Source organism: Cornus florida, unplaced genomic scaffold (genome assembly GCF_030987335.1).
Source record: "Cornus florida cultivar Cherokee Brave unplaced genomic scaffold, ASM3098733v1 CherokeeBrave_3.0.0_Hap2_Chr08, whole genome shotgun sequence".
NCBI lineage: Eukaryota > Viridiplantae > Streptophyta > Magnoliopsida > Cornales > Cornaceae > Cornus > Cornus florida.
Genome location: NW_026775578.1, coordinates 30,427,312 through 30,439,693, shown reverse-complemented (window position 1 = coordinate 30,439,693; position 12,382 = coordinate 30,427,312). Strand labels below are relative to the sequence as shown.

Genomic DNA, 12,382 nt, shown 5'->3' with positions numbered 1-12,382 from the left:
TATATTATAGGCCTCAAATGGTTAATAAAAATTCTCTATGGTCAATTGAGAATATGAAAATTTAATTGAAAAAGCAAACATAATGATGAGGGTTATCATTTTTACAATGGGAATGGTCGCGGTTGCGGTTGCAATGTTGTATTGAATTCGGTATGACCTATAACGTTTTACTTTTTTGTTCTTATAAGGTTACTAATCTTTTTCTTATATATGGCAGGAAGATAGCATTGCTCCCAGAACATCTAATGCCCATCTAATTATAGATAAAAGTCAGTTATTTCTATAAAAAAATATATAAGGGCAGAAAGAACTTCTTCCCACTAACATTCTTTAAAATGACTAAGTTTAAGCCTCCATATGATGATTATAAATGAGACTTTCACTCTTTATATAATGATATTCATTCCTCTTTTAGAATATTCTCTAAACCTCCACATCTCTATAGCATGGAAAGGCCCACAAGGGGCGTGCCCCCTACACAGTCAATTTTTAATTGTTTTATTATATATTTAATTTTATAAAATTTGACAAAATGTCCATTTAATTAACAAATACAACCCACTTGTATTGTGTGTTTGTTGTGGAGATTTATTACACTTTATTTTTGGTACATTTTTTTTTTTGGAATTCAGTCTTCTCTGCATTCATATTGTTCTCCATTATGCATTGAAGATTAATAAAATTAAAATTTATGACAAGATTTGAGATGGCATTGGATCCTAAGACCATGATATTATTTAATGATCATTGTACTCCATTATTCACTCTTTGACCCCGTAGTAAAAACCCAATTTACCTTCTTAATGAAACAAAAAAAAAAAAAAAATACTATAATTCCAAGTTTACTCTTAATTTCATCTTTATTTCTTCTTCTTCGAGTCCCACTTTTCTTCTGTCTTTTGTGATCCTAGACCTGATTACATTATCAAATATAATTATGTTATTTTTTGAGATCACCGAATTAATATCTTAAATTGGAAATTGAAAGAAATTTAGTTTAAAAATTGTATTAAATTTTTTCTAATCTCAAATTCAAATCACTAATTCAGTGTCACCAAACATAACATAATATGTTATGAGTACTGAGTCTGCGTCTTGAATTTGGAATTAAAGAACCTTAATACGCTCAAAACTTGAGATAATGGAATCAATTGAAAATAAAGAATTAACTAATATTCGAGTAAAAATTTTCTCAATTCCAATGTAAAGAGTTAGTAGATGCCTCGATAGTCTAGTGGTTAGTATTTTTGGTGAATTTTGGGAGTGCCAGGCTTCGACTTTTGTATCTACTAATTTAACTTCTAACTCTTCTTGCCTTGTAAAAAAAAATAAAAAATAAAAAATAAAAAATTGTAAAGAATTAACTAAACCATAAAAAAACACTTAGCATAACTATGACATAAGGTTTTCATATAACCAACAACTCTCAAGTGGTGGAAATTTTTTTTTATTAAATTGACTTTAACATATGCTGGAATAAACCAATTAGACTAGTAAAAACTTCAAGTACGTACTTATGAATCATCAGAAAGAACAACTTCCAATGGTGTCTGTCAAATCTCCATGCTAGGCACAAATATTTAGTATTGAAAAATAAAAGATAATAATAATAAAAAAATTCTTGCAACAACCTATTTATTACAACAAATAATCAAAACAAAAATTTTGCTAGTCTGATAAATATATATATATATATATATATATATATATATATATATATAATGATGCTATATATATATAATAATTTAATCCCATTCCTGCTTCTGGTTCTGAAAAGTGCGGTGACCACCGGTAATTTGTTTGCAAAAAGCTTCACAGCTTCCCTCACAAACGGAAGTGGTTGCTCCTCCCACCTTCATGCATGTGGGCATACATTTCTCAACACATTTATTCCGTTTTTGATTCACATCCCATCACTACCAATGCTACTATTATCAACACCACCTGCGTCTCCATCAATTTCTTGCTACCCATTTTAATTCTCTCTATCTTACTGATTTTCTTTCTCGTGAAATATTTGAAGAAATAAACAGGTGGTGGTTTTTCTGTAGATGTACATGTATGTGTGTGTTTGTGGATAATTGTAGGTTATACCCTATTAGAAGTGGTTTGGAGCACAACATGGGTACAAGAATTTGAAGTCGATATTTTGGTTGAAAGTTTCCGAGTTTCTAAACAAAATTAGTGTAAAAATAGTACTATAACAAAGATTTTATGGATCCAGAATATGACTTGTCACCAATGGTGCCACGTGGATAGCTACTATTGGTTGTCGTTGCTTCCCACAAATGAGATACCACCTTATTTTTGTGATTTCATGTTACTAAATCCTTCCTGGTCAAGTTTAATGAATTTTTGTCCCACGTCTGATGCAGATGAAGGGAATTATAAGGTATAGAAGGAAGTCAGTCTTCAAATTAAGTGTAGTGAAATTTCAAAATAAAATGGGTGAAAATTTAAATTAGCATCGGTTACAAATGACAGAATTTGAAGTTTATATATATCATCAAAACCCTTTCTTTTATTGATTTTGATAATGTTACATAGAGTACCGAATCAACAACCTAGATAAAATAGATAAAATAAGTTAAATGAACATTTGTAACTAAAACTTATTATTTTATCAATTTTGGTAATGTGGCTTTTGAAATTACGGAATCAACACTTGAATAAAATAGATAAAAGTTCAACTTAAACTTCGATGACAAATGACAGGGTTTGTCAAAATTTGTAATGTTCGCGCTTGAGAGCAACGGAACTGCAACTTGATCCAAATTCAAAGTGCAGATTTGGTGCTCCCAACTCTAATGTAAAGCTATTTCAGTTTTTCTCAATTTTTTGTGCCAATAATCAGAAACCAAGTATATATGTTCACTGAAATAAATAAAATTGATATGAAGAAAACTGTGACAATGTGTTTGAGAAGTTCCCAACTACATTGCAAGCCAGAATTCTCATTTTTCTGTACTAACCTCTACTGGCTAAGCAATGACTTTGCAATGCTTGTCACATTCTCCTCTGTAAAACCAAATTTCTTGAATGTATCCAAATAAGCACCACTAGCCCCAAACTCCTCCACCCCAACCACCACCCCTCCGCCGCCTACGTATTCCCTCCAACCGAGGGGCGACCCCGCCTCGATGCTCATCCGCTTCAACACACTTGATGGCAATACAAGCTCCTTGTATTCCTTAGGTTGTCTGTCAAAAAGCCTCCAGCACACGAGTGAGACCACCCTCACTCTCCTCCCTTCTTTCCTCAGCAATTTGGCACTCCCCTCGCAGAGACATAGCTCTGATCCGGTACCAATCATTATAATCTCCGGTAGCTCTTCCCCGGAATTGTCACTTATAATATATCCCCCTTTCTCCACTGCATTCGCCGATGTCCCTTCCAGGTTTGCAGCTACCTTTTGCCTTGATAATGCAATAAGACTAGGTACATCTCTGTTTGCAACAGCCACTTTATAGGCTCCAGTTGTCTCATTGCCGTCCCCTGGACGGAAAACTAGAAGTCGTGGCACTGCTCGTAGGCCGGCAAGCTGTTCTACTGGTTGGTGGGTAGGACCATCTTCCCCTAGACCAATCGAGTCATGGGTCATAATGTAGATGACACCGGCATGGCTCAGAGCAGACAGTCGGATGGAGTTCTTCATGTAGTCGGAGAAAATGAGGAAAGTGGCTGCAAATGGTATCAGGCCACTTCCATGCAATGCGACACCATTTGAGATTCCGGCCATTGCATGCTCTCGAACTCCATATCGGATGTTGCGGCCCCATGGGGAGCGGGGCTGCTGGAAGTCCTCATAGCCGTGGAGATAGGCTTTGTTGGAGGTTGCAAGATCTGCACTGCCACCAATCAATCCTGGAAGCACTTTTGCAAGCTTGTTCAGGCACTTCTCAGAGTATCCTCGAGTGGCATCGACCGGATCAGATACAGACCAATTCTGTAAAAATTGTGTTGTGACACAATGCCGCTACATAAATGAGGTCTAAAAATCTCTATAGCATCTTTTAGAAGACTCTTGAGGTACAAAAAAGAGAGAAAAATTGAACACATTATAGAGACGTTCAATAGGGCAAAACTAAAACACATTTTCAATTTCATCCTCTATTCTTTTTTATTCAGTTAAAAACATTCTGTGTTCTCCAATCGAATTCATATAGATTTTTTACAATTTACATATCGTCTTACCGGTAATGAGCCTTCCCAGCCAGGAACTAGGCCACCATTGAGGAGAACTTTGAATTCTGTTGCCTCTTGTGGGTACTTGCTTTGAAAATAATGTAGTTTAGAGTGCCATTCCTTCTCCAATCTTTCTCCATTGTATGCTTGAACTTGCATTTCCCTGCACAAGATTTATATGAAAGTCTTGCCGTTAAATATTCTTTTAAAGCTTCACAAAGAAAATTTGCTAGTTGCAGTCCCACACCTGTAAACCATAGGAATGACATGAAATGGCTCTCCATCCGTCCACTTGACTTTCTGTCTCATTTCCTTCGCATCATCTTCATCGAAGGTACCATGATGAGCCTTCGATGTTCCTTCCTTTTTCGACAATTTTCCAATTAGACTCTTCACCTGGAAAATATCAAATAATCACTTTGCCTTCTGTAAGTGAATTGAACAGTTAGCAATAACAATTGGACAATGGTTATCAATGGCGGCTACATTTTATAGGTTGTCTAATTTTTCAGTCACTGTGCTACTGCAGGATAGGAACAGCGAACACGTCCATTATTTCAGACAAATCAGAGCACATCAGTCACCAAATAACATTGGCTCCTTGTGAAGTTATAACGACACCTTGTCATCAAAAGGAACATTTCGAACTTCAAAAGACGAACACACAGACATAGACATAGACTTAATTTGGTTCAACATACCCTGATGAAAGTTGGTTTCTCAGTCTGACTATAAGCAGAGAGAAGTGCATTTTTGAATGATATTAAATCACCGTGTGTGACATCCGCCGTGACTGTATTCCAACCGAGAGCCTCAAATCGCGCAGATATATCTTCAGAAAATGCTAGGGTGGTGTCGCCATCGATGGTATTCTGGTTATCATCGTAGATTAGAGTAAGCTTGTTGAGCTTCCAATGTGCAGCTAAAGATGCAGCTTCATGTGTTATTCCCTCCATGGCACACCCATCACCCATAATACAATATCTACATTGATAATCAACAAATGACCATGAGAAATCCGGTTCATACATCATTTTGTACCGCTGGTTTTAAACGAATTTAGAGAACTAGTTAGTCAACTCACGTCCGATGATCAACTATAACGTTATCAGGTTTATTGAATCTAGCAGCTAAGTGAGCTTCTGCTAGAGCAAGACCAACTGCATTGGCTACACCTTGCCCAAGTGGTCCTATTTTAAATAAAAATTTGAAGTTGATTAGTGAATAGACAGTGCGGAATTAGTAAAATGTAATTGATCAATCACAATACAAACAGGTCCTTATGTTATATATTATGGGTATCATTTTTCATGTGAAAACTCTGCACTAAAGTAATTGGGGATAATCTAGGACAGAATGAACTCTTTGCAGGTAATCATGGAGCCTTAATTGATCATGCTTCGCATTTTCAATTTCACCATCTCAAAATGCTTCAATGGTACGTACTCACAAAAGTTCTCTCCTAATTAAACAATGTGCAAGTCGAGTTTGTACCTGTTGTAACTTCAATGCCGTCTGTCACCACGTTCTCGGGATGACCAGGGGTTCGACTGCCAAGCTTGCACAACAGTTTAAGATCTTCGATCTGCGTAGAAGAGTACCTCAAAATTAACTAAATGAAAATTCTCATTGGAGGGAAGAGGAAGGAAGAAAAAGCAAGCAAACAAACACATTACTACAGTATCTATATGTAAGCATATTGAACAGCCAATTCCTTAGTAACATGGAATTCACCCGAAAAACCCCATAATTAATCTTTATTCGTCTTCTATAGTGGTAATGTTGGTCATCAAAGCTTACAATAACTTCCCATAATTGCTTAAGACTACAATTACAATTAGTAAGTTGCTCCACAGGAGATTATCTGAGCAATTCTTCATTATTTTATAAATATGTAATAAACCAGAAATACTTTAATCCCACTAGACTGAATGTTGACATGTAGTGATGTGAATAACAAAATAAAATGCAATGCCGATGTCTCGTACTGAGAAAGAATAAGTGGTAAGAAGTTAGACTTTCAGATTTATTACGATGAAATAAAACGAAGAAGCCCGTCTAGCTCAGTTGGTAGAGCGCAAGGCTCTTAACCTTGTGGTCGTGGGTTCGAGCCCCACGGTGGGCGTTCGTGTCTTCTTTTATTCCACATTCTTGTTTTTGGGCACCATTACAACATGAACGAGCACCAAATTGTCACTGCGGATTTGATGCTTCTAAACGGAAGATTAGAGCTTCTTAAATAAATTGAACTCAAATGTGGTAACATCATATAATTTCTCTATAAATGATACACACACACACATATATATATATATATGGAAATCAAGACCTTTAGCCCAAAAATAAAAAGTGGTCTTTTCATATTATGTAATATATTAATTATTAAATAATAATTAATTAAAAATTATCCTTTTTGAGAGTTTTTCATATCATAGTATACAAAATATTTATTGCGGTGTAACTTACCTAAAAAAATATTAAATATACATAGTGCTGGTGTAAAAAAAAAAAAAAAAAAAAAAAGGGTAATAAAATTGGTTAAATATGAGATAATTTTTTTAAAATTAGTGTGTAATAAGAAAATAATTACAATATATAATATTTTATGACTTTTTTATTGGCTGAGCTTAGGCGGCTGGGTAAGGCTCAAGTAATAAAGAATAATGTTCAACTATTCAATGATGAGTAGAGTGAGGTTACTCACTCTCATGGAACCTAATAATAAAATAACACATTATATTTAAAAATAAAATAATTCACACCTAAAAACATTACAATTTATTCTATGGTTGATCCGAGAAAGCAGAATGACCACGCAGGAGTGAGTAGCTTCATCCTACTCACTGGGGAGTAGCTAAGTAGTGTTCAATTAATAATATATATATATATATATATATATATATGTGTGTGTGTGTGTGTGTGTGTGTGTGTGGTACGTACCTGAACAGATTGAAAACCAGCCAAATGAAGGCAAACATACTGAAGCAAACACCCATGTCCTGCGCTCAAAACAAACCTGTCCCTGTTGAACCACTTGGGGTTTCTAGGGTTGTACCTCATTACATGCCGGTACAGAAAGTACCCCACCTCGGCCAACCCGAGGGCCATCCCGGGGTGTCCGGCACCGGCGTGCTGCACGGTGTCGACGATCAGCATCCTAACGTTGTCGACGCACCGCTTGTCCACCAATCTCTGAAAGTAGTCTTCCTCTGCATCGTCGCCGTGATCAGTAATGGATAGTAATTCTGATGGGTAAACTCTTTCGAGCTCCTCTTGCCATGAAATTAGCTGATCACAGTCTTTGGAGACGATCGGAGTGGCAGTACGGTTGGTTTTTTGACTGTTACACAGTGATGGAAATAGGGTGTGTTTACTAAAACTGTTATTTCTGTTGTATGTTTGGGGGGTGGGTTTGGCGGCAAGGTGGAGGGGGAAGGATTGGGGAAGGGAATTAGAGATGGTCATGTTGTAGAGAGAGATGATATATGTTTGATCAGTACTCTGGTGTAGTGTTACATATATATATATACATAGAGAGAGAGAGTGATTGTTGAATTTGTTATACGTGTCAGGGGTTGCTTGACTAGTGAACACACGTGGTGGATTTTGGAAAGTAGACGTGGTAGGCCTGTAGCCATGCAGAGGATGATGATGGGATTGATTTTGTGTCGGTGGAATCAGGGCGGCTGGAGCTTTAGGCGACCGGTCGCCTAAAGCCCAGCAAGAAGGTCTCTTATCTAAAAAAAAAATTTCGCAGCTACTTAAAAATTTTATTTTTTTCCATTATTAAACCTCAATTAGTGGAGAAGAAATTTAATAGTAGGTCCAAAATATTTCTATAATTATATTATTATTATTATTATTATTTTCTTTCTTTCATCCCTTATTACGTGAGCATATATACACACATATACACATATGCATATATTACTCATCCTTATCATTACACCAACCATAAATATTATCTATTATGGTGAGACTTGTGAAACTTTTATTTTTATTTTTTTAAGACATCTATTAACTATTATTTTCTCTTTTTTTCTTATACCTCACATAATTTTTCTCCTCTCATTATAATTTTTTTTTTTTAATTATTATTTTCAACTTCTCCGCTCTTATACTTACAACCTCACTCCGTTACAAGACTTTGAATGAACTTTTATTCTATTAAAGAATTTTTTGAATTGCTGGACCAAATTCTTCGAAATCAGTTTTTATTGTTCTATAACTTCAACTAAATTATAATTTTATTATCATAAAATTATTTATTTTGTTTGTGAGCTGTCATTATTTTTATTTTTATTGTTGAATATTTCTTCTAGAAAGTACGTAGTCAATTAGTTAACGATAAAACTAGAGATTGAAAAATATTTAGTACTAAGTTTAAAAATCACAAAACAAATAATGAGTATATTAGTAGTATGGACATGTGGGTAGACTCTATTAAAAGGCCAATTTATTTTTTTCCCGTCTAAGGCCTCAAATTATATTGAGCCGCCCCTGGGTGGCATGTGTATGTAAAAGAATGTAACATATATTAGAAAAGAGGGCAAAGTAGAGCAATACCCCCTAAGGTTTGACAAAAGGACACTCAGAGGAAAGTTTGCCTATTTTGGGACAACGAAACCCCCTCACGTTTGATACAGCTTGTAATGTTACCGATTTTCTATTTTCTGGAATTTATTTGATTTTTTAAGATTATTTTAATTATTTTCTCGTTTTGCGTGCCACGCGGGCCCCGAAGGGTGTTTTGGTCATTTTCTTGAGCAGGGGGTTTTAGAAGTGTGTTTTTAATCATCTTAAGTCAATTAAAAATGACGGTTTCATTTTTAGAATTTTTCAGAAGTCGGGACGATTTTTGGACTCAGAAATTTCTCCCGATTTTCTTATCTTAAGGGTGGGGCATCATCGAAATTTCACATGTGTGTGTGTTTATATTCATGTATGTATGTTGTATCAGTAGTATTAAATGGAGGGTGATATTTTATGGCATGGTTGAAGTTATAAAGAAGTTTAAGGGGGCATTTTTGTCGTACAATAGAAATACTGCTACAAGAATACTATTTAGTATTACTTTATCACCCATCTGGATTCTCTCTCTCTCTCAGAAAATGCAGATGGGTAGAGATGTGTTGTTATTTGTTCTAGTGATTGTTGGGGTGTGCATTGGGTTGGCAGTTGCAGACTGGAACATTTTGAATAGAAGAAGGAAGAAGGTGGCATTAGCTTGAAAAACTACTGCGAGAGCTGGAGGATGAATGTGGAAACAAAGTATATATGTTCACTGAAATAAATAAAATTGATATGAGGAAAACTGCGAGAATGTGTTTGATAAGTTCCCAACTACATTGCAAGCTAGAATTCTCATTTTTCTGTACTATATACCCTACTGGCTGAGCAATGACTCTGCAATGCTTGTCACGTTCTCCTCTGTAAAACCAAGTTTCTTGAATGAATCCAAATAAGCACCACTGGTCCCAAACTCCTCCACCCCAACCACCACCCCTACGCCGCCTACGTATTCCCTCCAACCGAGGGGCGGCCCCGCCTGGACGCTCATCCGCTTTGACACACTCGATGGCAATACAAGCTCCTTATATTCCTTAGGTTGTCTGTCAAAAAGCCTCCAGCACACAAGTGAGACCACCCTCACTCTCCTCCCTTCTTTCCTCAGCAATTTGGCACTCCCCTCGCAGAGACACAGCTCTGATCCGGTACCTATCATTATAATCTCCGGTAGCTCTTCCCCGGAATTGTCACTCATAATATATCCCCCTTTCTCAACTGCATTCGCCGATGTCCCTTCCAGGTTTGCAGCTACCTTTTGCCTTGATAATGCAATAAGACTAGGTACATCTCTGTTTACAACGGCCACTTTATAGGCTCATCAGGCTGCCTCATTGCCGTCCCCTGGACGGAAAACTTTGAAGTCGTGGCACTGCTCGTAGGCCAGCAAGCTGTTATACTGGTTGGTGGGTAGGGCCATCTTCCCCTAGACCAATCGAGTCATGGGTCTTAATGTAGAACAGCTTGTAAGTCGAGTTTGTACCTGGAGGCTCTCGGTTGAGTTTGTACCTGTTGTAACTTCAAAAGTTCTCTCCTAAACAATGTGCGAGTCGAGTTTGTACATGTTGTAACTTCAATGCCGTCTGTCACCACGTTCTCGGGATGACCAGGGTTTCGACTGCCAAGCTTGCACAACAGTTTAAGATCTTCGGTCTGCCTAGTGATGTGACTCACTAAATAAATACATTTTTTCTATTGTGAGGATATAATTAATTAATAATATTGATGACGTGATATCACCAACGCCCGTGAAATAAAGTCATTGTTGGATATAAATGAGATTAAATTTTGGGAATTATTACGATGAAACCAAACGAAGAATCCCGTTTAGCTCGGTTGGTAGAGCGCAAAGGCTTTTAACCTTGTTTGTGGGTTCCACATTATTATTATTATTATTATTATTATTATTATTTTTTATTTTAAATTCCAATTCCAAGTCACTGATTTAATGTTTCTAAATGCAAGATTATAACTTCTTAAATAAATTGAAACTTAAATGTGTAACATCATTTAATTTCTCTATAAAAGACTCTAATTAACATAATACAAAATTTCAAAATTTGAGATAAAATTCCAAATGATATATATATATATATATATATATATATATATATATATATATATATGCTACTGAACAGATTGAAAGCCGGCCAAATGAAGGCAAACATACTAAAGCAAACACCCATGCCCTGCGCTCAAAACAAATCTGTCCCTGTTGAACCACTTGGGGTTTCTAGGGTTGTACCTCATCACATGCCGGTACAGGAAGTAGCCCACCTCGGCCAACCCGAGGGCCATCCCGGGATGTCCGGCACTGGCGTGCTGCACGGCGTCGACGATCAGCATCCTAACGTTGTCGGCGCACCGCTTGTCCACCAATCTCTGAAAGTAGTCTTCCCCTGCATTGTCGTCGTGATCAGTAATGGATGGTAATTCTGATGGGTAAGCTTTTTCGAGCTCCTATTGCCATGAAATTAGCTCATCAGTGTCTTTGGAGACGATCGGAGTGGCAGTACGGTTGGTTTTGAGACTGTTACATAGTGATGGAAATTGTGTGTGTTTACTAAAACTGTTATTTCTGTTGGATGTTTGGGTGGGTTTGGCGGCAAGGTAGAGAGGGAAGGGTTGGGGAAGTGAATTAGAGATGGTCATGTTGCCGACAGAGATGATATATGTTTGATCAGTAGTCTGGTGTAGTGAGATATATATATATATATAGTGATTGTTCTATACGTGTTAGGGGTTGCAGCGGTTGCTTGACTAGTGAAACAGTGAACACACGTGGCGGATTTTAGAAAGTAGACGTGGTAGCCATGCAGAGGATGAAGATGGGGTGATTTTGGGTCGGTGGCATGTGTATGTAAAAGAATGTTATATATATATATATATATATATGTTCTATACGTGTTAGGGGTTGCAGCGGTTGCTTGACTAGTGAAACAGTGAACACACGTGGCGGATTTTAGAAAGTAGACGTGGTAGCCATGCAGAGGATGAAGATGGGGTGATTTTGGGTCGGTGGCATGAGTATGTAAAAGAATGTTATATATATATATATTTGTTAGGGTTAAGTGCATTAAGTCCCCTCAAATTGCAAAAACAAACTTCCTTCAACTAAAAAAATATTAGCTCTTAACTAAAAACCTGAAATTACCATTTTGACCATTAATTAAATTACTTACTTTTGTGTGATATCCACTTTAATTAATTATTGTTGACATGGCCATTGTAATTTCCATGTCCAATGAAAATTTCACAACTCATACAATCTTATTAATGATTTTGCTGACTTGGGAAAAAAAAAAAAAAATTGCCCTCCAAAGACATCTCAATTAGTAATTTTAAAATATTAAAAAAAAAAATTGTTTATATTCCCTCCCAAACAAACCACCACCACCGCCCATAGAATCCACCACCGCCTCTCCCTCTCTCTACAATCCACCCCTAACTTTCCTGCAAAATCAGAGAAAACAAACCCTAACGCCGCTGTGCTCAATTTAGGAATTGCTGCTAGTCAACTGCACTTCTCCATCACTTCTTTACTATTGTTCTTTACTATGGTCACCCACGGACGCGTCACAAATTCAGTATCAAAAGCCCCAAAATCTGTTGTCGCATATCACCAAACTAA

At 36.7% G+C, this 12,382-nt stretch overlaps 1 protein-coding gene, 1 non-coding gene and 1 pseudogene across 2 annotated transcripts; 1 reads left to right on the top strand and 2 right to left on the bottom strand.

Moving 5' to 3' along the window:
- Positions 1-2,853: 2,853 nt before the first annotated feature.
- Positions 2,854-7,669, bottom strand: LOC132271078 (transketolase, chloroplastic-like). Its single transcript, XM_059772341.1, has 7 exons — positions 7,126-7,669; positions 5,680-5,770; positions 5,270-5,375; positions 4,887-5,169; positions 4,433-4,581; positions 4,195-4,348; positions 2,854-3,946 (listed from the first exon to the last, which is right to left on the bottom strand). The coding sequence occupies exons 1-7, from the start codon at positions 7,648-7,650 to the stop codon at positions 2,975-2,977; spliced, it is 2,280 nt and encodes a 759-aa protein (XP_059628324.1). The 5' UTR covers positions 7,651-7,669; the 3' UTR covers positions 2,854-2,974.
- On the top strand, positions 6,238-6,310 carry TRNAK-CUU (transfer RNA lysine (anticodon CUU)). Its single transcript has one exon. It is a non-coding gene; the product is annotated as a tRNA-Lys (tRNA).
- Positions 7,670-9,571: 1,902 nt separating the features above from the next.
- On the bottom strand, positions 9,572-11,917 carry LOC132269970 (transketolase, chloroplastic-like; annotated as a pseudogene).
- Positions 11,918-12,382: the final 465 nt, after the last annotated feature.

Coding starts and splice junctions, on each gene's coding strand:
- LOC132271078 (XM_059772341.1), bottom strand. CDS start 7,650: ATGACCATCTCTAATTCCCTTCCCCAATCCTTCCCCCTCCACCTTGCC. Junction 5,376..5,679: donor CGGCATTGAAGTTACAACAG/GTACAAACTCGA, acceptor TATTTAAAATAG/GACCACTTGGGCAAGGTGTA. Junction 5,170..5,269: donor GTTATAGTTGATCATCGGAC/GTGAGTTGACTA, acceptor TTATCAATGTAG/ATATTGTATTATGGGTGATG.